The 27,313-nt window shown below is 40.5% G+C and overlaps 1 protein-coding gene across 9 annotated transcripts in view; it reads left to right on the top strand.

Annotated features, from left to right (window-relative positions):
* LOC119778573 (mitogen-activated protein kinase kinase kinase kinase 4-like) overlaps positions 1–24,648 on the top strand; it is a 47,848-nt gene extending 23,200 nt beyond the window's left edge. The window contains exons 6-33 of one of the 9 annotated variants that reach the window (XM_038278518.1): positions 2,025–2,115; positions 2,191–2,321; positions 2,414–2,468; positions 2,545–2,623; positions 4,033–4,208; positions 5,087–5,159; positions 5,244–5,454; positions 5,549–5,710; positions 5,806–5,892; positions 6,110–6,499; positions 7,106–7,258; positions 8,215–8,481; positions 10,473–10,564; positions 10,936–11,072; positions 11,226–11,320; positions 14,150–14,158; positions 15,499–15,677; positions 16,402–16,510; positions 17,204–17,491; positions 20,719–20,836; positions 20,942–21,112; positions 21,192–21,335; positions 21,420–21,554; positions 21,652–21,752; positions 21,833–21,982; positions 22,079–22,238; positions 22,316–22,455; positions 24,260–24,648. In XM_038278518.1, the coding sequence (XP_038134446.1) occupies positions 2,025–2,115; positions 2,191–2,321; positions 2,414–2,468; positions 2,545–2,623; positions 4,033–4,208; positions 5,087–5,159; positions 5,244–5,454; positions 5,549–5,710; positions 5,806–5,892; positions 6,110–6,499; positions 7,106–7,258; positions 8,215–8,481; positions 10,473–10,564; positions 10,936–11,072; positions 11,226–11,320; positions 14,150–14,158; positions 15,499–15,677; positions 16,402–16,510; positions 17,204–17,491; positions 20,719–20,836; positions 20,942–21,112; positions 21,192–21,335; positions 21,420–21,554; positions 21,652–21,752; positions 21,833–21,982; positions 22,079–22,238; positions 22,316–22,455; positions 24,260–24,343 (3,987 nt within the window). In that variant the 3' untranslated portion in view covers positions 24,344–24,648. The remainder of the gene's footprint in view (positions 1–2,024; positions 2,116–2,190; positions 2,322–2,413; positions 2,469–2,544; positions 2,624–4,032; positions 4,209–5,086; positions 5,160–5,243; positions 5,455–5,548; positions 5,711–5,805; positions 5,893–6,109; positions 6,500–7,105; positions 7,259–8,214; positions 8,482–10,472; positions 10,565–10,935; positions 11,073–11,225; positions 11,321–14,149; positions 14,159–15,498; positions 15,678–16,401; positions 16,511–17,203; positions 17,492–20,718; positions 20,837–20,941; positions 21,113–21,191; positions 21,336–21,419; positions 21,555–21,651; positions 21,753–21,832; positions 21,983–22,078; positions 22,239–22,315; positions 22,456–24,259) is intronic. The other 8 variants (XM_038277917.1, XM_038278061.1, XM_038278134.1 and 5 more) reach the window with 8 other exon arrangements.
* The last annotated feature ends 2,665 nt before the right edge of the window (positions 24,649–27,313 follow it).

Below are 27,313 nucleotides of genomic sequence, written 5' to 3'. Positions count from 1 at the left end.
CTGCATCTCCAAAAAGTTGGTCAGCTGCAGGAAGCATGAAGTGCTCTAAAACTTCCTGGTATGTGGCTGCGTTGACCCTGGACCTCAGAAAACACAATGGACCAACACCAGCAGATGACATGGCACCCCAAACCATCACTGACTGTGGAAACTTTACACTGGACTTCAAGCAACGTGGATGAAGTGCCTCTCTTCTTTTCCTTCAGACTCTGGGACCTTGATTTCCAAAGGAAATGCAAAATTTACTTTCATCAGAGAACATGACTTTGGACCACTCACCAGCAGTCCAGTCCTGTTTCTCTTTAGCCCAGGCAAGACGCTTCTGACGCTGTCTGTGGTTCAAGAGTGGCTTGACACAAGGAATGCGACAGCAGAAACCCATGTCTTTCATACGTCTGTGTGTGGTGGTTCTTGAAGCACTCACTCCAGCTGCAGTCCACTCTTTGTGAATCTCCCCCACATTTTTGAATGGGTTTTGTTTCACAATCCTCTCCAGGGTGCGGTTATCTCTCTTGCTTGTACACTTTTTTCGACCACATCTTTTCCTTCCCTTCGCCTCTCTATTAATGTGCTTGGACACTGAGCTCTGTGAACAGCCAGCCTCTTTAGCGATGACCTTTTGTGTCTTGCCCTCCTTGTGCAAGGTGTCGATGGTCGTCTTTTGGACAACTGTCAAGTCAGCAGTCTTCCCCATGATTGTGTAGCCTATAGAACTAGACTGAAAGACCATTTAAAGGCTTTTGCAGGTGGTTTGAGTTAATTAGCTGATTAGAGTGTGGCACCAGGTGCCATCAATTTTGAACCTTTTCACAATATTCTAATTATCTGATATGATGAATTTGAGATTTTCATTTGTTGTCATTTGTAATCATCAAAATTAAACAAAATAAACATCTGAAATATATGAGTTTGTATGTAATGTATGAATATAATATACAAGTTTCACTTTTTAAATGGAATTACTGAAATCAATCTACTTTTTCATGATATTCTAATTTTATGACCAGCACCTGTATAGCTGCTTTCGTAAATCTTCATAAAAAAATAAAAATGAATTTCTTTTTTGGAATTTGTTGTAAAGTAGTTTGAAACAGAAAGAGACACATACCGGCAAATAGAAATTTCATCTTCCTTACACAGATACCCCTGAAAGCTACTTCAGAAGTCAGATTAATTCATTAGTTTATTTTAATCTCTGCATGAATAAATTTGTAAAAAAAATAAAAAATTTAAAATAAAAAAAAATGAGAGAGAAAAAAACGGCGCAATAAATCACTTTTTAAGGACAAGGATGTTTGTATTGATATTAAGTTGATATTCCTTGGGGTTCTTTAAGCAGCTAGAACCTTGTTTCTTTTTAAATTGATGCCCAACTTTCCTTTTAAACCATATTAAAAAATACTAAAATTTGATTTTAGAGCGGTCTTAATGTGACGAGTTTCAAGTCGACTGGATTTCATTGGATGTGCATTTTGTAAAATATGCCACATTTAAAATGAAACTTCTCTGCAGGTGGAGAATCCCCCTCCTGATTTGTAATCTGAAAGTAAAGTGGGGATTGTCAATTTACAGCAGATGTTCCCATATGTTTCTATTTTAAATTAATCTTTTAAAACCATAATTTGGACAGTAGGAACAAAGAAAAATTCTACTTCGGTAAAATGTATTTCAATAAAATAAACTACAATTTCCTGTTATTTACACAAATACCACCTTTAAATGGTTTATTATTTTAAGTGTCTTATTTGCTGTGTAATAGAATAAAAATTTTCATCAATTCATTTTTCAGTCCCTCTTAAAATTGGTAATTTATTCAATTAATTTTATCCCACATCCCGCCACTATTACACTAAGCGCCCTATAGGGGGCAGTACATATTCAGAGGTTTTCTCAAAGTATCAGCTTTTAAAGCACCAATAGATCAGAGACTGGGTTTAACTTGTTACTAAATGAGCTAGACATATTTTGTTATAAAAAAAAAAAATAAAAAATGGAAGATTATGTTGTTTATCCAATCTCCACAGGGTCTGGCCCACTTACACGCCCACCACGTGATCCACCGTGACATCAAAGGCCAGAACGTCCTGCTGACTGAGAACGCTGAAGTCAAGCTCGGTGAGGATCATCATTCAGATAATTTTGTTGATCTTTTCTGGAGCTAATGGCTCTCGCACCGATTCCTCCCTCCAGTGGACTTTGGTGTGAGCGCTCAGCTGGATCGGACGGTAGGGAGGAGAAACACGTTCATCGGCACTCCATATTGGATGGCCCCAGAGGTCATCGCTTGCGATGAGAACCCAGACGCCACATATGATTACAGGGTAAGGGTCGACTACTCAAGACCAGATAATCACCTTGATCTATCTCTGTTCCTGTGCTGGTTTGCTCAGTGGGAATGTTTGCTGTGTTGCAGAGCGATCTGTGGTCATGTGGCATCACGGCGATTGAGATGGCTGAAGGGGCGCCCCGTGAGTTCTTTTTTTGTAGCTTGTTCTATTCTCTTCCTTTCTTGGATCGCTGATGAATTTCTAACTCCCCTTGCAGCGCTTTGTGACATGCACCCCATGCGAGCTCTCTTCCTCATTCCAAGAAACCCTCCACCCAGGCTCAAATCCAAAAAATGGTGAGTAGTCGATAGAGCTGATGTTTTCGTTTTGTCTTTGTGGATATTTCTCTAGCCCCTCCAATTCGCTTTTATGTTGAAATCTTAAATTGGCTCGTTTTATCTCATGGTAAAGCTTTCTGTGCTTTCTCTTCTTATGCGCACCCTTGTGCAATGAGATTTTTATCTCAGAGCAGAGCTCAGGCGGCTACAGAGGCTTAGATCCAAACACTTGGACTTTCCATTGTGCGCTGGTGCTGAGCTGAACATCTGTGCTGCACCTGTCCTGGCAGCCTCTATTGGCGAACACACAGAAATAACAGATATTTTTTCCCAGCTCTAGAGCTGAGATTTTATTTTTTTTACCTACTAGAAATGGATTGATTCACTACTGTCATCTCAGTTTAGAGTAATTTAAGGCAGCTTTAAGTGTTGATGACACAATATTGAAATTTTCTAGTATTTTTCATAGACCAAAATTTTAATACTGATGATCAATGTAATGATTTCAAAGGCACCAGCATAAAATAGTTAAATGAAAAACAACCTCGGCCATTCAGGAGACCCTAGCACCCCCGCCAGTCGCTAAGGGAGAAAACGGAAGTGATGTGTATGGTAGAATGGCTGACAGCTGACGTTTTCATGGCTTAAGATGCTGACACACCTTCGCGTTGTGTTGCTGCTTTTTCTTCATCCCCCGTAAGGATTGTGTCGGCTTATTTAGGTTTCTAAGGATCCGTAGCCACTTTCAGTGAAGCAGGTCAGACTAGATCGGGAAGTTACTAGCTATAACTTTAAGAATATTAGATAATTTCTTGTTACAGCGGGGGAGGATTTATTTGAAAATCATGTTCATCTTCTAATTTAATATTTTAGAAACTGATATCTGGTTATACTATCTGAACCAGAGGCGTAGCAATCCGTCTTTCCCTGCTATGTGTTTTCTACCAGCAATGCTTCAGTCATATTAGCATCACCCTCCGGCTCAGAGTCTTACTCTGTAGGCTCTGGATGGTTCCGATCTGTGGGGTGTGACACTTTCTTGGTTTAACCACACAGACTAGCTCCAAAAGGGTTTTCCTTCTGATGTCATTACATGGAAATGTTTTTTTTACGACCTATAAATCAAGAGTGCTAATACTAAATGTAGGATATTAGTTACAAATAAGCCTGTTTGTGTCATGCTAACTTAGAACCACTTGGTATGTCCTGCTGCATTATTTTAATGCAAAATTACATGAAATCAATACTTGAAAATGACAGCAGGTGTAGGAGTGGTAGTGTACTTTATGGTATAGATATGATATAGATTAAAGCTTTATAATCTTTCCATTTTCCATTAATGTATATAAAAGTGATCAATTTAGTCAGATACTTATTCATTTAGCTTTGTCTCTCTTTCATATGATGCATCTGCGACTGTCCCTCAGGTCCAAAAAGTTTTTTAGCTTCATAGAGAGCTGTTTGGTGAAGAACTACACGCAGCGTCCTCCAACCGACCAGCTGCTGAAGCATCCCTTCATTCGTGACCAGCCCAATGAGAGGCAAGTTAGGATACAGCTCAAAGACCACATCGACCGGACCAAGAAGAAGAGGGGGGAAAAAGGTTAGTACGATAGTCGTCTGGAAAATTGCGGAATAACGTTTCATTAATTTTTCAGGTTTTGATAAGTATGAGAAGAATATAAAATTATTTACTGCACTTTGTGTAAATCCCTTTCATGGTCCCTCCTCTTTCTCCCTTTCTATATTTTCTACCCCTTTAGCTGTGTTCTCTTTCCTTTTTTTTTCCTACCCTTATCCATCCCTCTTTCTCATCTTTTGCTGTTCCTCCTCTCTGCCCTTGTTTTCACCCTTTGTCTTTCATACTTTATGGTTTCTGTCTGTCTCCCTTTTTAATGTCCTACTTGTCCTCTTTCTTCCTTTCCTTCGTCCTTTGTGTCACCCTTCTGTGTCCATCACCGTGATCTTCCTTTCTATTTACTTTTATTACTTTGTTGTGCCCTTTTGTCCTTTCTCATTTTCATGTCCTTTTATCATGATTGTTTTTCCCTTTCTTCTGTCCCGCTCCAATTATTTCTTTATTTTCCTTTTTCATTCCTGATACCCCTCCATAAATTTATTTTTTTCTTTCTTTGTCTTTGTTTCTTTGGTTTTCTTTCTTTACTTCGTGTCTTTACCCATTTCCTTCCTAGCCTCCTTCCTAGTTTTTCCTCAGTTCCCTCCTTCCTTCATTGACCATCCTTAGTTCTTTCGTTAATCCCTTTTTCCCTAACTAGTCCTTACCGATTTCCTTCCTTTGTTCCTTCCTTGTCTTTCTTTCTTCCTCTTACTAACTTACCTACTTACTTGATTTTGAAATTATTATTTTTTTACACCTTTTATTTCACCAGAAGACAAATCGGACATGTTCATTACTTTGGACAGAAAATGTAGCTCTATGATATTTGAACCTGTAGGATGATGTATACATTTTATGCTTAGATGAAACGGAGTACGAGTACAGCGGCAGTGAAGATGAGGAAGAGGATCCTCCTGAGCAGGAAGGAGAGCCCAGGTATTGTCTAGGACTAACATGACCTCCTGTTATCATCCACTTCTTAAAAAACCCTAACGGTGTCTCTCATTTCATGACGTTCAGCTCGATCGTCAACGTGCCAGGAGAGTCGACTCTGCGCCGCGACTTCATCCGCCTTCAGCAGGAGAACAAGGAGCGTTCAGAGGCGCTCCGTCACCAGCAGCTCCTTCAGGAGCAGCAGCTCCGCGAGCAGGAGGAGTACAAGCGTCAACTGCTGGCTGAAAGACAGAAACGCATCGAACAACAGAAGGAACAGAGGAGGAGGCTGGAAGAGGTTGGAAATTTTAACTTGGATTTTCATAGGTTGTCAGATTGGTGAAAATCAGGCTGTTTTGTTGCAGACATTAAAACTGTGTTTTAATCAACAGCAACAGAGGCGCGAACGGGAGATGAGGAGGCAACAAGAGCGCGAGCAGCGGCGGAGGGAGCAAGAGGAGAAGAGGCGTATGGAGGAGATGGAACGCAGACGCAAAGAGGAGGAGGAACGGCGGCGAGCCGAGGAGGAGAAGAGACGGAATGACCGTGAGCAGGTTTGTTTTTTGGTCTCGGCTTTTTTTGAGGTGATCTATAAAACCAGGGCGTATTATTCTCATTATTCAATTCTTGGTCTTGGATCTGCTGACAGGAGTACATCAGGCGTCAGCTGGAGGAGGAGCAGCGACATCTGGAGAAGCTGCAGGAGCAGCTGCTTCGAGAACAGGCCATGCTGCTGGTCAGTTTCACACACAAAGCAAGTGAAGCCAACATTGCAAAGGACTAATATTAATCGTGACTAGATCAAAATATAGCAGCATTAACGTTCTGGGTTCCTTGGAAGCATTTTAAACTCAAAATTAATATTTTCTCAATTTTTTATGTATTTAATAATGAATCAGTTATTGAATAAAGGCTGAATCAAACAGATGGTTCAATCTTGCGCTCTGCAACAGGAGTTCAAGTGGCGCGAGCTGGAGGAGCAGCGCAAGGCAGAGCGCCTCCACAAGCGGCTGCAGCAGGAGCAGACTTACCTGTTGTCATTGCAGCACCAATCTAAACAGCAGCCTGCCGACGTGTCCGAAACCCCCCTAGACTGTAAAAACCCTCCACAGACCTCGCTGCCCCCTGATGGAGTCCACACCCCTTCCTCAAATGCTGAGGTCCTTAACACTACTGCCCCTGGAGAGAGCGCTAACTCCCAAGCAGCAGTGCAACATGGGATTGATGAGAGCACTCCCTCTGTTACTGAAACCCTCGCTGACTCTAAAACTCCCAAAGCAAAAAGTACGGAGGCTGACAGGCTCACGGAGCCTGCTACTCACCTCCCCCAGCCTGTCAGAGAGGTGAACTTCCTCCTCGGCTCTATCTGCCCTGATGCCTGCTCTTTTTAGCTTCCACTTGCTTGCCTTCACACTCTGTGTTGTGTTCATAGAGGCATTGCTGACACACAAAAAGAAAAAATGTATCTTGGATGTGGAGGCAGTATGCAACCTTTGAGATTTGAAAGCAAAGTTATCCCGATTCTGCCTCTGATCTTTGTTTGAAAGCGTTCAGTACTTCTTTTAAATGGCTGTCCATGTGTAACCCAAGGGCCGTTTGCATGCGGACGACTGGGGCCCAAACTAACACCCAGAGCACCCGTGCAGTCTGGGCCGTCTGCTGGCAGCCTCTTTCATCTTTAACAGTTGACTTCCTTCTCCTGGTATTTTAGATTTACCGTTTTATCTGTTTGACAACAGTCTGTCCACTTCTTTGCATGTCAAGTTTATTTTTATTTTTTTTTACCCCAAGGAAAGAGAAACAAGAAGATTGGAACTACTTCTACTGGTGGACATTTTAATTTGGTGTCAACATAAAATTATAGCTGTAGTTCCTTTCTGCTTGTTTTTTTTTTCTGCCATCCATGTTTGTTCATCCAATCTTTGTTTTCTCCTAACCTCTCCCCCCAGGCTGACGAGCGTTTCCGTAAGAACATTCAGGGCTCCCCACAGTCTGCCCCTCCTTCCAAGCAGCCCCCTCTGCCTCCCCGCTCCTCTGAACCTTTCTCCAACGGGGGCCCCGCCTCGGAGGCCTCCGCCATGCACCGCCCCATGGAGCCTCAGGTAACTCCATCCACCTCCCTCTGCCTCTCCCTTTCTTTTCCTCCACTATTTTTCCAACAGAAGTTCATCAAAACCATCAGTAATAACGGTACGGTTGAGGATTTTGGAGAATTTTTGAAAAGACCCGCCCTCTCTGATCTCTCCTCTGTCCTGTTTAAAAGTTGCTGTTTGCATTGCTCATATAAGCTTACTTTCCAAAAGAAGATTTGGAAAGTAACATCCTCCTCTATACCTTTAATTTTAGCCACAGGTTTATTAATGAAAGGTCTCAAGTTTTAAATTAAGTTTAGATGTTTTTTTTCTGCTACCTTGTGTCATATAAACTGTTAAATTTGATTGTTTTAAAGTTAGAATTTCGTTTAAATTAGACTTTCTTTTTAACAGTTGTAATACTGATGATTTACTCAAAAAATTAAAGATGATAAATTAGGAAACTGTTTGGATTTTGTTTGTAGTTTGTTTTAAATTACATGAAATTCCAATTAAATGGATTATTATATGTGATTATGACAAAAATGTGAAACATTTCCAGGGGTGTGATTATTTTCCCCCCTTTTCTTGGTGTTTAAAGTTTAACTTCAGGACTGGATTGAGATTAATAACTAATTATCAACTAATTATCAGCTAAAAGGCCTTAACTAATAACGGAGGACGCTGTAGATTAAACTCTTAGGAATTATTTGCAACTTTTGTTGCTTTTATTATGAAACAGCCTGGTAAAGCTGGGCTATCGTTATTGATATAACCTAATTTAATTTAACCACTTGCACAAACTTAACCTTATAGATTTTGCTCTGAGGTTGAGCAACACGCATCGTTTCGTGTTCTCTGTTTGCATGTGTATCTATCAAAGCACATGTATGTACAAAACCTCACACATCTTCCCTCGTGTCTCACTGTTTTGTCTGCCTGTTTCGTCCTCCTCCCCCTCCTTCCCTTCCCTCCCTCCCACAAAGGTCCAGTGGTCCCACCTGGCTGCTCTAAAGAGCAGCAACAGTGCAGCCCCCTCTCCTCCTCCTCCACCTGTGGTCTCTCGCTCCCAGTCCTTCAGCGAGTCTGGTGGTGTGAACTCTAGCTTTGCACAACTTCACCTGCGGTCCCAGGACCCCCACCATCATCATCACCCATTGCCTGCACGCCCCGACCCCCAACCTCCCCTCCACCACCCTCAGGCTCAGACCAGGCTTGAACGCCAGACCAGCAGTGAGGAGGTCCCTCCTAAGGTAAGGAGCTGGCCAGGGCTGCTGTGATGCCACTCCCACCGTCCCCACTGTCAGCCACCTCCTATCACATTATTCTCCTCACCCTCTCCGTCTGCCTTTGTTCATTTCATCAAATTTTAGTCACAGTAGTGACGCATAAAGTGAAATTAAATAAAATCTTTTACATAGTTTTTTTTATATATTTTTTTTTTAATTTTCACAGATCAGTTTTATTTTTTGGTGCGAATTTAATGTTTTATGAAAATGTGTTTCCTTTTGGTTTGTTCTTTTTCTTTTAAAGACTTCCATTTTTGGATCATCATTTCTTTTCAGACAGAAATTTCCTGAATGAATACAAAAAGTGAAGTTTCTCCCCCCTGCTGTAAATCAGTTCATCTTTACTAGCCACACCCAGGCCTGATTACTACCAGGTTTGTGGTATAAAAAAACAAAAATAACAAAAAGAATCCGTCTGACAAGAAGATTACTAAAGAAGCAAAATGTGGCCCTGTGTAGAGAACTGTAAGAGCAGAGGAGATGCAAAGTCTGGAACCATCTCTAAAGATTTTGGACTCCAATTAACCACAGTAAAATCTATTGTCAACAATTAAAGAAAACATGAAACAGTGGAGAAACTTCTAGTAGCAAAAATACTCTTAAGATGGCATCAAAACTATACCAGGAGGTGACAACATTACCAAGACAGTAATGGCCTCTTTCCCACTGAAATCAGCGGGTTTTTCAAACACGGGTCGATGGGCTGAAAATTAGCACTTGACTCCTTTCCCACTGGCAAAAAAAAAAAACCCTATGCTGGCAAGCTGTGTGGCCTCTATGCCCCAATTTTTTTGTGTCTGGTGACACCATCACGCTGGGTTAGCCTTGATGATGTCACCAGTAAGACAGAAATTAGGACAGTAAGCAATGGAGAGCAACATGGAAGGGAGCCAGCACGCAGTACATGAGCTTTATTGTTTCTATCCGAATCAGATGAGACTGGCGCAGTGTGTTGACGTCTGTACGTTGCCCTCAGTGGTATCATGTATATTAGCATGTCAACCAGGCAGCTGCCGCTCCAAAGCTCAAACATAAACACATGTATATGTCCATATGTCCAATAGACTTCTGGGAAAAATATTTTATGGATGTTTTGTTTTTTTCATATCTGGCATAAAACTAACAGAATTTAAGGGAAGCAACATCATAAAACAAGTTGGTAGTGTAAAAGGCTCATGGTTGACGCACGAACATTTGCACGAAAGTTTGCCGTGGAAAAGGAGTCACCGTCACAGCATCTGCTGCATTTATACTTGGCTTTCCCCCTGTTCTGGTCGGCTCCAGGGGGGGCGTGTTGAACACAAGCTGTAAGCTGACACCACCAATTTGTTGATAGTGGTGATATTTATGAGTTAAATAATGGGATGTCCCTAGATTTTTACATTTGCGCCAGCAGGAGCTGCTGCTCCCTCGCCATTGTCTCCCTCGCCAAGTCTGTCCACTTTGATTCCTGAGTGGCGTGGAACCCCAAAATGGGGTAATTTGGTTGCGCGGAAGCATCAAACATAAATCAAGCTTAATCGGTAGTGGGCAATGCGGATCCTAATCGCATCAGGAAGCCTGACCCCTGGCTACGACAGAGGTTAAAGGGTTTTGGTAGGTCTATTCAAAGTCCAGCAACATTAGATCAAGATCGCATGACTTCCATAAACCCTTCACTATTGGTCTGCTTGTTACACAAAGAAATTATTTAAAAATATTGGACCGAAATTCCTTCCAAGTGATATAAAACTCGTTAGCATTTATTGCAAATACTCAGTCCCAGTTGTTTATGGAATAGTTACCTTTTTTTTAAATCTGGACAGCTCGCTTTGTAGGTTTTTTTTTTTTTTTTTTTTTTTTTTTTCTTTCAGTAAAAAAGGAAAACTAAAATATTCAATTCGGGGCCAAAAAACCAATTGAATTTGGTAACAATTTTTTTTACAATGCTGAGGACCTTTGGTTGTGTCCAACAGGTACCAGTGAGGACAACATCCAGGTCTCCTGTGCTGTCACGCCGAGAGTCACCTCTACCATTACAGCCCAACAACCAGAGGAGTGCAGGCAGGTCTGTAACCCATCACTTTTTAAATTACGCTTTCATGAGTATATTTTTTACAACAATTTTTACAATAATTAATAAAAATACCATGAAGGGTTCAAATAAAAATATCTTAAAGAAGTCTATTAAGTCTATTGATGTGCTGCTATGTTATTTATATCACATTCAGTTCAAATTCATTTATTTTAAAAGCTTTTTTTTCCCTCTTATTTGGGGTTTTAACCTGAGAAAAATCTAAAAACAATAACCAATTGGCATTGAATGTGTGAATTTCTAGTGTGATTTTTTTGTTGCATGCCAGTGTGATCAACTCATAATGAGTGGCATAAATTTGAGAGGAGATATTTTATTTGATGGTCCATGGATTTCTGTCTCAGTAGTGTGGAGCAGCGCCCCCTGTGGGACAGAGTGGAGAAACTGCAGTCTAGACCAGGCAGTGGCAGCTCCTCTGGATCTAATGCCAGCTCCCAGGCCAGTCCAGGCGACCGCTTCAGGCCACGTTGTGAGTCACCTGGTGCTGTACACATTTCACATCCTTTACTAAGTTTAACGTTTCACTTTATCAGGAAAATATTCTGTCTTTTTTTTATTTATTAATGGAAAAGATAACTAAAATCCCCTATTCATGTTGTTTCCCCTTACTAATACTGTTTATGTTTCCACAAAGCTTCCTCTAAATCGGAAGGATCGCCTCTCCAGCGTCCAGAAAACATCCTAAAAAAAACAGATGAGAAGAACTCCTCCAGACCCACGCGACCCGCTGTAAGTCCCCTGCTGCTGAAAAAAAAAAAAAAAAAAAGATGGCCCAATATCCTGATTTCCTTACTTATTGTACTATATTGAAGAAAAAAAACAACAGATCAGATGTTTTTTTTAAAGGATATGTAAAGAAGAAAAATGTGGGAGTTGCTACAGGTTTTAAGGTTTATTAAAAGCTTTTATCATTTAGATAAGAACATAAAACTTAAAAATATAGTAGATGTTTATTGACATTATTACCGGTTCAGTCCTTTAAAAATACCAAATAAATGTAAAGGTGGTGTTTCTTGCAAATACCGTATTTTCACGACTATAAGGCGCACTTAAACGTCTTTTTTTTCCCTCAAAATGTGCAGTGCGCCCTATGGTGCGGTGCGCCCTATGTGTGTTGTAACTGCGACATTTGAGACCACCTCATTGAGGAGATGATGAAAGAGTGGCTGAATGTAAGGAGACCAGGTGTTTTTTTTCCACTCATCACCATTGCTGTTAATATGTAACTCCATGCGTGCCCATCTCACAGCTGATGTGAAAAACATGTGGAAACAAATTAACCCTGTGCTCGCTGTTCAACCGCTCGACATCGGTGTGAACCGGACCCAGCAGGTGCAGCAGAAGCAGCGAGTTTACATGCAAAGTAAATGGATGACGCGCGTATAGGTGCAGCAAAAGGTCCTGCAGCGCGTTTTGAGCAGCAGGCGCTGCGTCGGGAGCGTTTAAGCATCTGACGCACCGCCAACGCGCTGCTGCTGCTCGAGATGGAAAAATTGAAGTTTTGCTGCTGGACGCGCCGCATCAACCAATCAGAGAAGCTGATCTGGGAGCTGACAGCGAGACAGACACAGCGCTCTGATGACATATGATATTAACGCAAATGGAAAAGGCTGGATGGATGAGGAGATGATGAAAGCGTAGCTGAGGGAGGTGTAGCCTATGTGAGGAGACCAGGTGGTTTTTTCCACGCATCACCATCGCTGCGTGCCCATCTCACAGCCGATGTGAAAAAAAAAGGTGAATCAAATGGATACTGTGCTCGCTGTTATCCCGGGGGGTCTGACAAAGGAGCTTCAACCGCTCGACATCAGTGTGAAGCGGCCGTTCAAAGTAAGGCTGCGAGCGGCGTGGGAGCGATGGATGACCGACGGAGACCACAGTTTCAGGATAAGTGGAAGGCAGCGCCGGGCAAGTTACGCCATCGTTTGCGGATGGATTGTAGATGCTTGGACTAACGTGTCTGCTGGCTCTGTTCTTCAAGCTTTTGCAAAAGCCGGCATTATTTCTGAGGAGCTGCGCTGCACGGAAAGTGACTGACAGCGAAGAAGGGGAAATTGGCACGTCTGATTTAGCGCAGCTGTTTTATTCAGAAACAGAGGATGATGACTTTGATGGGTTTGATTAATACTTTGTAATAAATACATGAATAAAGCACAATCATACTCAGTTTTGCTCCCGCTCTATTTTTCTACCTGAAAACTTAATTCAACAGCAGCCTCTGGGCCGGGTCTCCTCCTCTTCACCGCGGTGGCTGGCAGGTGTTTTTTCATCTAAATAATCTAAATCTTGCAGCTATATTTGCTGTGATCAGTGGGAATAAAGTAGTTTTAATATGTTTTTAAGTGAGAAAGTCCACCTGAAAACTTAATAATTGCAGTCAGTTCATCCAGATTATCTATTTCTGTTCGAGGCGCTCAGACCCCCACATACCAGCGGTGCGCCGACAGGAGAAATCCTTTCATCAGCAGCCTCTAGGCTGGGCAGCCTCCGGGTTCACGCGGTGGCTGGCAGGTGTTTTTCATCTAAATAATTTAAACTGCAGGCACCCATAAAAGCGAACATATTCCATCGGCAGGTTTCAGGATTTTAAGTTAATTTAGGAGTGATCACAGCGCTGTGTCATCTGCGATGTGTCTGTATCAAGGCCAGCTGCCAGGTTTGATTAATACTTTTTAATAAATACATGAATAAAGCACAGTCATACTCAGTTTTGCCCCCGCTGTATTTTTAAATACGCAGTAGAGGTATTTAAAGGTAGTAGAGGACATGTACCTGTATATAAAAAACGCGCCCTATAGTCCGGTGCGCCTTATGTGTGTGTTAAATACAGAAATGGGACACATAACTGAGACTGCGCCTTTTAGTACGGTGCGCCTTATGGTCGTGAAAATACGGTATTTAAAAAACGTTTGAATCCATTAGGTTACAATTTCATTATCTTACTAAAAAATTCAAGTTTAATTTAAGTTTATTTAAGATATATTGATTAGTCTGGTTTCACGTGGTTTATTCATTTATAGGTTTTGTATGTTTAGAATTTTGTGACAAATATAATGCTGCAAACGATTTTATATAGTCCTAGTTTTAGACTTACTTTCTGACAGAAACCTTAAATGAACTCTTATAGATCTCTTTTAAACCATTTTTCAGTTTTTATTGTGTCTTCAGTACAGGTTTAGGTCTGAAAGTGACATTTTTTTACCCCTTGTGATGAAAAAAAGGTGTTAAAATGTTTAAACTGAATCTAGAATTAAAGACAGCCATCTTTGCCCCACACATGTAAGCTAGCATCAGCTTCATGTTGTTTTAGTGTAACCACATTTAGGTGCAAAAACCCTAAACCTCCTGGGACCTCACTATTTTTGCAACAGGGCTGTAATGAAATTCAACCTGTTTTTTTTAGTGCGTAATTCTCCAGAAGTTTATCAAAACTAAAATTTAAACGTAGTGTTGAGTTCTGAAAAGGATGCGGTGTAAAAACCTGATTGCAGATGTGATGGAGCACATTTTTTCTCTCGCCCTGCTCTGTTTTCTGCCACTCTTAATTTTCCCACCAAGGGTGACACGGTAAGACTCTGTCAAACGTTTGCATTCTCACATCCTTTTCATGCTTGGGGTTCCTATGCATCTAGGAGAGGTCAGGATTGAATAGGTGTTAAAAATGGATTTAAGTTTGTATTTCCAGACTTTATTTCCAGAACCATTTCTTTAAATGTTGTCCCTCCTTCTTTCCTTCCTTATGTCCTTGTATCCATCTTTGGGTTTTTTTCGTCCTCATTCATTTCTTTCCTAAAGTCATTCTTACCTCGTGTCCTGCTTCCTTATCCTTATTTCTTAAATCTTTTCTTCCTTCTCTCCTCCTCATCGTTTGCTTCTTTTTCTCCTTCCCTTTTTACATTTTCCTATCCTCATTGTCATTCTTACATTTCTCCCTTCCTAAGGTATCTACCTCCTTTGTTTCTTTCATTTTTATGTCCTTACCTTGTGATTTTCTTGTTTTATTTTTCCTTGCTTTTGTCCCTTGTCCTGCATCAATCTTTCCTTCCTTGTTTTTTTCTTTCTTTTTTCCCTTCCTTCCTGTGTCCTGGCTTCCTTCCATTGTGTTTTCCTGATTTTCTCCACTTTTGAAATGACCTAGTATTTAAAAACTAAAACTCATGAACATTTGAGTCTGGAGAAGTTAATTGTTTTTCAATGAGCAATGTGTAGGAACCCTGTGTGATGGAGCCTCTACATCATGACTCTGCATCGAATGAATAAATGTGCTGACTCTGCAGCGTCTTTTCTCATCCTTACCACTTCTGTACATTCCTCTCCATCAACAAAAGACACGGGTTAACTCTGACGCGGTTTCCTGAGCCTGGATTTGAATGCAACCTCATTTGAATGCAAACGGTCTCTCTGCTTGTCGGAGTGGCTGCTAATCTCACCTGGCTTTGTTGTCGGATCAGACTGCAGCCTATTTGTTTTGTCAAGCATGTCGGGGGGGATTGTCCCCTCCTCCCTTTTCCTGTTTGTCACTGACCTTATAAACCAGCATCTTTAGGTAGAAACTAAAAAGACAACTGAAAGTCATTTGTTAATCTGATTTTAATGCTTCAAAGAATATTCCACATAATGTCTCCTGCAGCTAAGATTAGGTGGAATGAAACATGCTGTTAAGCTGACATTTTTAATGAGCCCAAGGCTGAGTTTCTCTAAACGACCTGTTTGAGCCTAGAAATGGGATACATCGACCTGATTACATCACTGCAAACTTATGTAAAGCAAGGAGAGATTGCTTCAAGGCTCTGCTGAATTTCATTACTTTATGAAGGTTGGGTATAAACATTTAGGTTCAGGGTTGCATCAGATGTGTTCAGATTAGAGTCCATGGATGAAAGAACTGACTGGGTCTGTCCCTGTAGGACCTGGCGGCTCTGGCCAAAGAGCTGCGTGCAGTAGATGACGTGCGGCCTCCTCACAAGGTGACGGACTACTCCTCGTCGAGCGACGATTCCGGCACCACTGATGATGAAGATGAGGAGGAGGTGGACCAGGAGGCAGGAGATGAGTCTACCTCAGGGGCTGAGGACTCCAGAGCAGGGTAATTCAACTGCCTCACCAACATAAAATGTTTCAACACCGCATCCAACGCTGTGTGAAGTAAAGTTTACTATAGTTTGGCTAAATGTTTACTTTCCTTCCTTCCTTCATACCTTGTTTCTTTTTTCAACTCCAGGAGGCTTTGCATGCTTTCTTGATTCATTTTTTTCTCCATTCATTACCTTCTTTTAATCTCTTTCTTCTTTCCCTCCTGATGCTTTTCCTGTTTGCATTTGTCATTCCCCCTTTGTAGCTTCTGTTCTTTAATTTTTCCTTGTTTTTACTTAATTCTTTCTTGTGCCCCACATTCCCTCCTCTTTTTTTCTTTGATTCTCCTTCCTTCCTTCTTCCTTAGAAGCTCTTATTTTTTATTAAAATAAAAAATGTTATTAAAATTTATTAGAAAGTACTTTATTAATTCCAATTCAGTCTAAGGAGGAGGGGGGAAAAAAATCATATTTCACCTGTTATCCTTAGCATGTCTAAGAAACCTCCACATGTGTGGGGAAGTGGTGTCTGAGGCCTTGCTGCCATCAAAGGCTCTGCCCCTTCCTTACTAATTTCTTTCCTTCCTGGTTCTATATTTAAAAAATACTATCAGTCACAAATTTAAAGTCAACTTGACTATCTCACATTTAAAATGAACATGAATGAGTAAGAACACGTTTGCCCCGCAAATCAGCTGCATCTTTAAGGAAAATAAAAGCATCTTCTGAATCCTGCAGGAGGCTGAGTAATGGAGAGACAGATTCTGCTAAGACCATGCTGGTGGAGGACCTGGAGAGTGAACAAGCCACCACACCTTCCAAAGATGGCACCCTGGTCATCAGACAGGTAGAAACCTTTTTGACTGAAGCAAAAAAAAAAAAGATTTTCTTTTCCATGTCCTGGATCCAGGCCCAGTGTCTTTTATCCACATATTGTCCTCCTGTCTTGTTTTGCTGCATGCTCATTGTCCCATGCGCTGTGATATTTCACCTTCACAGATCAGAGCATTTACAGCCACTGGCGCTGCTCTTCAACGAGAAATGAATTGATTATGCAATGATTTGCAAAAGTAATCACACCCCTTGAGCTCTTTTTTTACATTCAGTCACACTAGACCCAGAAACAACAACATATTGAACTGCACTCCATTGTAAATGGAGGGCATCTGGGAAATAAAATTTTCTAGTTTTGCCAAAGATTCTTAGTTTTAAACCTTGTTTTTTGTAGGTTGCTTTAACACAATATGTTTGGTAACAAATCTATTATAAAGCTGCTCTTGAAAATTGTCCCAACCACCAAGCTGCGCTCTTTTAAGCACGAGTCCCCTGGTTGCAGTAGATCCATGCAAAACAAATCAATTTAATCCAGTTTTGACATAGTGTCTCATCAAACCATATTAAGATTTGTTGCTGCAGCGTGACGATGTGAAGAAGCTCAGGGGGCATGAACACTTCTGCGAGGCGCTGTGTTGAAAAACGCAGCCAGTCTCCCTCTTCACCTCCTTGCTTGAGCCCAAATGTGCCTGTTTCTTGCTTCCAGAGCACAGCTGACATAAAGCGGTTGGTCAGTCTCTCATCTTCCTCCTCTTCCTCGCCTGGCCCTGGCCCAGGGCACGGCCTCCCAGAGAAAAACGGCTTTCCCGGCCACATTCACTACCTACCAGACCTTATCCAGCAGAGCCATCACTCCCCTTCCTCTTCTACAACCATCCTTTCCTCCATCTCCATGTCTCCCTCCTCCTCCTCTTCCTCCTTTCAGTCATCTTCTAGCCAGGCCAGTCCTGGAATGTGTCCACAAATTCCCTTGGATGAGCTCACTGCCATAGAGGTATGTTGCCCTCCCCCCAAAGAGGCAAACAATCAAGGAACGGCCAGTTCAGAAATATACAGGCTTAGATGTGCAGAGATCATTTCCCCATCTAATCCTATGTATCCTGACTGTACCGTCCTTGCTTGTTGGAGCCTCCCTTCACCCTTTCCTGCCCCTCTGCATCCTTCTGGTTTCACCACTGCTGCTTTCTGACTCCGCTCACACCCTGTTTCAAACCCTGAGCTCCAGCATCTTTCCATTTTCCTGCTCTGCAATGCGCCCATTAAACTGCCTCTAACATCGGTGCCTCCTGCTGGTAAAATGGCATCACAACATGGAGGAGACTCCTCTGAAGAGAGATTTTGGGTTAGATTGACTTGCATCGCTGCTGATGATTAAATCTTTTTTTCCCTCTAACAAATCACAGCTTGCGTCTGGATAGACTATTGTTTCTTCTCGTTTTTTACACTGTTGTTTCCATTTGATGCTTTTTTTCTCTCTCCAATCTCTAATAAATTAACATTCTGCATGAAATCCATTGGTTTTTACATGTTTAGTGCTTGGTTTGTTTTCAGCTTAAATTAGCAGTGGGGGGGGGGAGCTTTTCTTATATAGAGAGCTACAGTCAAAACCAGATATTTATAGATTCTGTAAAAAAAAAAAAAAAAAAAAAAAAAAAAAAGATCCACAACATTCTTTTTTCTCCTTTGCCTTTAACTTTTAATATTTTTTTCGTTTAATAAAACAAAAAAGGAATAAATACATTTGCTAAATGCCAAAATAATCTTAGAATCTAGCTACGTTCATCTGTAATTATTTTAAGTATAAAAGATCCATCTATCCTAATCTGAGTGTTTAGTGTAAAATTTGTAGATTAAACCCCAGAAAAAAAGAAAAACATCTGAGGTTGATGGTTGAAGCTGGTGGGAGTCATTATCGATGGGGAAACTGAGATTTATTTCAGCACAAAGTGCTGAAATGCCGCTCTGCAGGGAAGACTTCAAAACATAAAAGACAGGATTAAACCTCTAGATCAGGCTTTCTTTTAAGTGTTTCAAATTCAACTTTAGGCAAATATATGATGAAACGGTGCCTTTAGCAGTAGAGAGTATTTATTTGTTATGAAAATTAGCCATTTTCTTCCAACCTAGAAGAAAAAGACCGGCTTCCATACAGCGAAGCCTCTTCTTTCAGTCTGTGTGCAAAACTTTTCATGTCCTCCCAATATCATAGCCTGACGTAGTCCTACTCAATTCTAGTCAGAATATGAGTCTGATACTGCTCCATAGAGCTGTGATTATGGGGCGTGTTTCGAATGAACCAGGAAAAAAAATGCTTCTGCACTCAATTGGATAGACCAACAACCAATAAGAGCAACGGAGTGCGTGACGTATGTTAAGCGATGCATAGTTGTTGTCAACAAAAATAAAAGCGTGCAGTTTCACGCCTAGAATAAGAAGATAAGCCTTGATCGCGTTTCTCTGTTCCTCTGCTAAAATTAATTTGCTGTCGATATCTTCTAGAACAGACCTAATTGCAGAATCTACTCACCTCAACTCTCCGGCGGCAGCCATTGTTGTTGTCACACAAGCGCACTTTGGTCACGTGGTTGATTACGTTACTATTGATCATCTGTCCATCATCGTATAAAGCCCGCCCTGACAATTTGATTGGATCGCCAGAGGGTGGGCGATCATACTCGCGCTACTATGGAGCAGAGCCAGACCGAACTTCCCGACCTCAAACCTTGTGGGCGGGACTAAGTTCGGACTGGCACCCAGGCTACCAATATCATGCCATGTAGATTGCTTTACAAAGTCTGATGTCAATGACTGATGGCATGACTTGGACCAAGGTTATTGTTGACTAAAATTAAGGAAATATAGAAAAAAATGATTTTCAAAAAAATGTGTTTACTGAAATAAAAAAAAATATATATATAGATGTTGCAAAAAGACAAACAAAAACAAACTTGTAAACTCTTAGTAGAGTTTCAAACTAAACTAGCTGAATGTAGTTTTTATTAGCCTTCATCATAATGCATTAATATGTAATTTTTTAGCTTTTTCCCCCGCTTTATCAGATTACTCTAGCAGATAGCAGGAACAGCAGTCGGGTCATTTGTATTGCTAAACCAGTTGTGTCAATAGAGTATTTTATTTATATTTCTTTATTTTCTTTTTTTTTGTTTTTTAGTCTTACCCCTGGTATGCAAGTCCTATTACATAAAATATTAGAACTAAACTGACACTAATAAAAAATGAACTGAAACTAAGCATTTCGAACATTAAAAGCTAAACAAGCTCACAAATGGTAGCTGCAAAATTAAACAGAATATAAAATAAAAGTCAAAACTAAATAAAAAAAAGAACAAGAATGCCAAACGATTTAAACTTCGACTTGGGACAAAAGCTAATCAGGAACAGTTGCTGTGCAGATTGCTGCTAAAAGAGCCACTATGTCTTAATTTTAGGCCAGCAGCATCACGCTCTTCCTACCATCCCCCCCATGATCCTAGAAACAGGCATTTGTCTGGAGTGCAGGTTTAGCACAGTTAATGTATGTGTTATCACTTTGTTGCTAGGCTATGGACTGCTGCTTAGACAGCACAACTAATGATGATTAATTAAGTAAATTATCACTTTGTTGAGCTTTTAACCAAGTTATAACTCTATTCCTTCATCAAAATCAGCCACAGAGTTTTTTGGGGTTTTTTTTCACCTAAATGAATGTATGTTCATAATGGCTATAATGTTGTCTGGCGGTAAAAGGAAGAATCTTACAACTTAATGTTGATGAATGAGCGCCCAGCATCATGTGCCATGGATGCTTTTACTGCAGTAGACTTCATGAGTAAAGATCTTCATGTGGAAACACTGAAGCAAAATAACATGTTGCTGTCTGGAGGGTAACGCTTGGGGACAAATGGAAAATGACTCAAAGCAAACGATGGAATCTGGAAACTGACTCGGTTCCACCTGTTCTGTCGGGTGGTGTGGACCACAGATGTTAGTTTTTAAAGACAATCTACCAAATCTTAATGTAATGTATTTAAAAATCCTTAATTAATACAAAATTTAATATGATTAAATCCTTTTTTATTATGGCATTTGGCAGATAGTATTGATTAAAGTAGATGTATCACTTTAAAAAGTGAAAATATCTGGTTCCGGCTGTATGTCTCATCAGTTCAACAGTTTTGATCTTTTTAAAAGTAATATTTGCTTATGTCAAATATCTTCCAGTCCCAGTCAGAGAACAACTCAATGTCCAAACACAAGTCCTCTTCGTCATTCACACCCTTCATTGACCCCCGTCTTCTTCAGATATCTCCATCCAGTGGCAGCTCCCTGAACAACATGGGTAAGACTGATTTACTAAAAGATTGTCTAATAGTGAGTCAACTTACAGGTGATGAATATTTTAAAAAAATCAAACAACCAAACCTCTGCTGTCCCAAACCTCCAGCTGGATTTGGGCAAGAAGGACGCCTCCCAGACCCGCTGAGAGCCGACCCGTCCCGAAAAGGATCCGTGGTCAACGTCAACCCGGTCAACACGCGTCCACCCAGCGACACTCCAGAGATCCGCAAATACAAGAAGAGGTTCAACTCTGAGATCCTGTGTGCAGCACTGTGGGGTAGGTGTCTTCTTACAGCTGGACCCGGGTGAGTTTGACCCAAACAGGCTGGTTGATTTACTTTCTGCTTCTGTTTCAGGAGTCAATCTGCTGGTGGGGACGGAGAGCGGGCTGATGTTACTGGACAGGAGCGGCCAGGGGAAAGTTTACCCCCTCATCAACCGGCGCCGTATCCAGCAGATGGACGTCCTGGAGGGACTCAATGTTCTGGTCACCATATCAGGTGTTTACCACTAAAGTTTTTCGCCACACAGAAGAACCTTTAATCCATACTTTTGGTTTAACCGTTGTGCTCTGGGTTCTGCAGGTAAAAAGAACAAGCTGCGGGTGTATTACTTGTCGTGGCTCAGGAATAAGATTTTGCACAACGATCCTGAGGTGGAGAAGAAGCAGGGCTGGGTGAACGTGGGCGACCTCGAGGGCTGCGTCCACTACAAAGTCGGTACGTTCTGTCGTGTCTGTGATCTTGGAGATCAGCTACGCTCAAAATCTTTATATTAGACGACTGGATGAAACTTCTCTTTGTCTTTTTGTTGCAGTGAAGTATGAGAGGATTAAATTTTTGGTACTGGCTTTGAAGAACTCGGTGGAGGTCTACGCCTGGGCACCCAAACCCTACCATAAATTTATGGCTTTTAAAGTAAGGAGCATTAGAGATTCACCTTTTTAAGTTACAGCGCCGTTTTCAGCCTCTAACCTCAAACTTCTGATTGGGTTTAGTCTTTTGGCGACCTGGTGCACAAGCCTCTGCTGGTTGACTTGACTGTGGAGGAAGGTCAGAGGTTAAAGGTCATCTATGGCTCCTGCTCAGGCTTCCACGCCGTCGATGTGGATTCCGGCGCCGTCTACGACATCTATCTGCCCACACATGTATGTATTTAGGTTAACAATGTTGGGTTTTCATGCTCTTCACCATCTAATCGCTCTTTTTTTTGTTTTTTATTTTTCTCCCTTTTCTTTCTTCAGATCCAGACCAACATTCAGTGCCACGCCATCATCATCCTCCCCAACACAGACGGCATAGAGCTGCTGGTGTGCTACGAGGATGAGGGAGTCTATGTGAACACCTATGGCCGTATAACCAAGGATGTGGTGCTACAGTGGGGGGAAATGCCAACATCAGTGGGTAAGCTGGCTGTTTTGATCAGAAACCGCCACTATGATTCATGCAGCGATTGTAACGAGCTCCGTGTTCTACCGCAGCCTACATTAGGTCAAACCAGATAATGGGCTGGGGTGAGAAGGCCATCGAGATCCGCTCAGTGGAGACTGGACACCTGGACGGCGTCTTTATGCACAAAAGAGCTCAGAGACTTAAATTCCTTTGTGAGAGGAATGACAAGGTTAGAATAAAATGTGTTTGTTTAACTTAAAATGTTTTTATTTAACAGGTTTTTCAAAAAAAATTTAAACCTTGCCAACTCTAGAGAGGAGACCTGTACAATAAAAATGAATAAATAATGAAATGAGCTTGAATAGTAGGACTTATCTCTTAAGTTTGGCATTTAAAATATGTGATTATTGTGGAATCCTATTTAATAATAAAATATTTTGATATAAGAACTGATAAGTACACTAGCTTACAAATAAAATTCATTATGACAATGCCAATGCATCTTACCACAGTTTTACTTAAAATAAGCTCCATTACGGTTTTATCCAAGATGAGCAAAACAAAGAAAATCAAAAAGGAAAGTTTTCAAACAAAGTACCGTATTTACCCGAATATAGGACAAGTTTTTTTTCCTGTGAAAATGTGGGGTCGTCTTATAATTGGGGTCTAAACAATTATACAGCTTGACTGTTGCCTGCGGTCGCTACACAAATGGAACAGTAGAGGGCGCCAGTTTTTGTAAAGGCAGTGACCTCACTGTGGCTGAGGCCATCTTTCCATCACCACACAGAAGGAAAGGACGCTACAAAGGAGAGCCGCTCCCTAGAATGTTTCGGATCAAAATTTTGACAAGTTTGTAGAGATTTAAGGCGGAGTTCTGGAGACAATTTAAAAATAACTTTTTATTTAATTGCACAATTCTTTCAATCTATTATTACTTCAATAAAATTGTTAGCACTTCAATATAAAATAGTTTTTTGAACCAAATAAGTTTAGTTTATTGGTCTTTATTTCTTTCTCTTTGGTCTTTTTGTTTTATTCCTAAAAACTAGTCCTAAAAAGAAGGGGTCGTCTTATAATCCAGGTTGTCCTATATTCAGGTCAGTACGGTAATAAAACTAACTATAGAACAATATAAGTTGAATAAAATGAGACAAGGTAGAAAATCTGATAAAATCAATAATAAGAAGATAAAAGGACAAAAAATAAAAGGTAGTATTTTATTTTTATTCATTGAGATAAACAGATGCAGTTTTAGTATTAAACTCCATGCTTATAACTTATAAACTAACCAGACAAACACAGAAATCTTTGTGTTTTTGACATAAAAGTATCATTAGCATAAAGAGAAATGTTGTTTAGTGTGACCTCTTTGAAAGCCATGTGCATTCTATTAACATCAAATAGATATTTTATATTATTTAATACTTGCGAAGTTAATGCTCGATGTATAAAATAAATGCTTAAATGTAAAAATAATAAATAAGCCAGATACGAACACAATCCAGAGTGAATAACTCTTTTAAAGACGAGTATAAAAATATTTTATGTTTCGGACACATTTGGGGTTGAAAACCTGATTCTAAAGACAAATCCAGACCTATAGAACCAGAATCTGCTGTAAATATTTCTCTTCTGTCCGCTGGTTGAGGCACTAGAGATGGCTAGTTGCAGAGTTATTCAATAATCCAAACAGATAAGCTGTACACTTTTATCCTATCAATCAATTTTTCCTATTTTTTTATTATAAAAATTACCCAAAGCCGTGTGATATATTCTTTTAAGTCAATGGCATGCAGTAAAGTTTTATTTATCTAATTCTTTTTCTTATACCTGGTGTTTTAAGTGTTTAGCAGAAATGGTTTCTGTCTTTAAATAATTATGCAGACTGAGTTAGTTGGACATAAATTTAATTTCTAAGTATGTTAAATAATGTTTATGAATTCAGAGTATTTATCTTTATTTTATTACTTGCCTATATAGCAGAAATTAAAAATCACAGCTTTAAATGTCTTGACTCTCCTGTCTGATAGGTCTTCTTCGCCTCCGTACGTCAAGGCGGTGCCAGCCAGGTGTATTTCATGACTCTGGGACGCACCTCCCTAATGAGCTGGTAGCCAACGCCACGGCAACCGACGACGACCGTAACCTACAACAGAGAGAGTAACACTCCTGAGCCTGACCTGGTGGAGCACCTCATCCTCGGGGAAACCAGCCTGTTTGGACTGTTTATGAAAATGAGGCAGGGAATGGATGGAGGCATGTTAGGTTTGTCCCCCCCTCCCTCCCCTCTTTAGGTCTGTAGTCACCTTGCTGCCCTCCCCTCGTCGTCCTCTGGGGGGGAGTGGTAGTTGTTGATTTTTGTGTCACGGTAAAGCTTTGCATCTTGTATGTAATTAAAGCGTGTTTCGTCTTGAAGGGACAACAAAAGGCTGTACGCAGCTGACGCTGTATCAAAATAAGAAAACTTGATGTGCCAGAACTCGGTGTAGCTTTCCTTGAATTTAAAAGATCTCTCCCCGTCAAGCATGTCTTTGAAACGACTCCAGTTTCTCCCCCTGATCTCGGTGCTTGACGTGCGAATCTGCGTCTTCACTTTGATGGCCTTAAAGTGAAGAACTCCTATAAGGACCTTCTTGATTTTTATCAGTTTAACACAGGGTACTGGAAAGCAGCTTGTACATACTAACTAACTACAGACTTGCGCAGGTTTTCCAGTCACTTTGACCACTTTGCCTCATCGTGCTGTAACTTATGTTTGACAGAATCCCTCTTGATGACATCTTGATGCAAAATTACCCCGTTTTTTTTAAACACTGTATATTTTGTATGTGACTTGCTGCATATAAATAAACATCAACAAAGCAGGACACATCAGATGAGCTGTAAAGGAAAAAAACTATTTATCCTTCAATCTGTCATATTCTTAGGGCTCTAACTTTCATCAACCGTTTGTCACTCTGCCGTCATTGGGTTCTGTATTTTTTTTTTCTACTGGAAATATAAAAACATACAAAAGCAAAACACATCCAGAAATGTGAGGATCATTTTTTTTACTATATTAGTTCCATGCAGGGTTAAGCTGTGAATTAAACACGCAGAATTGGTGGCAAGACGGGCTGAAAAAAAGGGAATAAGGATCGGCTCGTCGCCCATCTGCACAATCGGGTCATTTCACCTGTTTCTGGCTTCATCTGTAGCTTAATGGTTGCCTTAGAAGGATTAGAATTTGAACCCTGTAGACATTTGGATGTTGTGTACTGCTGGATCACTCTAAACCAGCCACGTCGCCTCATCTCGGACCTCTTTTAAATGACGCTTGGTTGATCGTTTACATAATCCTGTCCAGATGAAAAGGCATCCGACCCGAACTGAAGGACTTTCCGTATCCAAAGCCCGCTCTTCACTTCCCTTTCCACGGTTCAGAGTTTGTCCTTGTGCTCAGATGTCTTGGAGATGCCTTCAGGTGTTTATTAGCGGGACAGGATCAAAGTTAGGTGCTTTATTTTGTAGTCTTTACCCGATAAATCACTCTTTCTCACAGCAGTGTTACAGAACCACTTAGAATCATTTTTTACTTTTGTGTCAGCGATTTATCTCAGATAATTATACGACTGCAGTGGGTTGTTTTTTTTATTGTAATGCACACCTTATGTTGAAAATGTTTACAAAAGCAGTTTTTTTTTAACCAGTGTGCGTCAATTTGAGTATTTATGGTTTATTTTTAGGGTAGATCTCCCTCTGTTTTGTATTTTGTAACCCTCTTTTTTTGTATTATCATTTAGACGTTTCTGTGCAGGGATAATCAATTGTTCAACAAGTCCACAGTGTCATTTCCAATCGATTCCTCCTCTGCAGCGCACAGTAGGCTGCTGGCTGTGTAGCGGAAGACGTTTTCCACTATCGGGGTGACGTGTTTTCCCCTTAAACGTCACTCTGGCGTGCCTCTAATTTATGTCCTCTCTCTGTGTGCTATGGGGATTACTGTGTTTTACTGAGAATTTTTGATTTTTTTTTTCCTCCATTGAATAAAATCAAGTGATTTACAAAGCTGTGTCTGTATTTATCATAAAACATAACATCTGTATTTCTATAACTTGAATCATGTAGGTTTTCTTTTCAAGTTGCAAAGTGAAACAGTTTACACCTAAATTGTACTCAAAACAACCTTAATCCTTGACTTTGAGCTTGCGGTGTTAACTTTCATTAAAAAAGTGGTGGTAGTATAATGGTTTGGGTCTTGTTTCCCTATCCGTATTTGGGCATATTTTACCTATTCAGTGCATAATTATAAAGTCTTGTTGGAAAATTCCTTGAGAATTTTTCCACTAAACATTTTTAAAAAGTAAACTAATCCTAAAATTCACTGAAAAAGAAAATTTCTAATTCAAGATTTAATTGAATTTGAATTTAATCTAATAACTGATACCCTTATCATTTTATTGTTTTGAATACCCTTAAAAACTTTTCACTGACAAAATTAGTTTCGTAACTTCATTAAAATTTGAACTTCATAGCCAGGTGTATCCAATCGTGAGAAAATGTTTTTAAGATGGCCAGATGCAAGTTGTTCTTTTTGAATCTCCTCTGAAGATTCATCATGGGCACCTAAAAACAACTCACAAATGATCTGAAAACAAAGATTGTTCAACATTGTTGTTCAGGGGAAGGATACAAAAAGTTGTCTCAGTGATTTAAACTGTCAGTTTCCACTGTGAGGAACATAGGAAGGGAATGGAAGACCACAGGGACAGAAATGACAGGCCAAGAAAAATATCAGAGAGGCAGAGAAGAAGAATGGTGAGGATGATCAAGGACAACCCACAGACCACCTCCAAAGACCTGCAGCATCATCTTGCTGCAGATGGTGTCACTGTGCATCGTTCACCAATTCAGCGCACTTTGCAGCTGCATGGGAGAGTGATGCAACGGAAGCCTTTTCTGCAAGCAGGCCAAAAACAGAATCACTTGGTGCACATTTGGACAAGCCAGCTTCATTTTGGAATATGGTCCTGTGGACTAATAAAAAAAGATAAGAGTTGTTTGGTAATAAAAAAGGCATTATGCATGGTGGCAAAAAAAATGCG

Source organism: Cyprinodon tularosa, unplaced genomic scaffold, assembly GCF_016077235.1.
Source record: "Cyprinodon tularosa strain WSP-4 unplaced genomic scaffold, ASM1607723v1 ctg1, whole genome shotgun sequence".
Taxonomy (NCBI): domain Eukaryota; kingdom Metazoa; phylum Chordata; class Actinopteri; order Cyprinodontiformes; family Cyprinodontidae; genus Cyprinodon; species Cyprinodon tularosa.
This window is presented reverse-complemented; position numbering and strand designations above follow the sequence as displayed.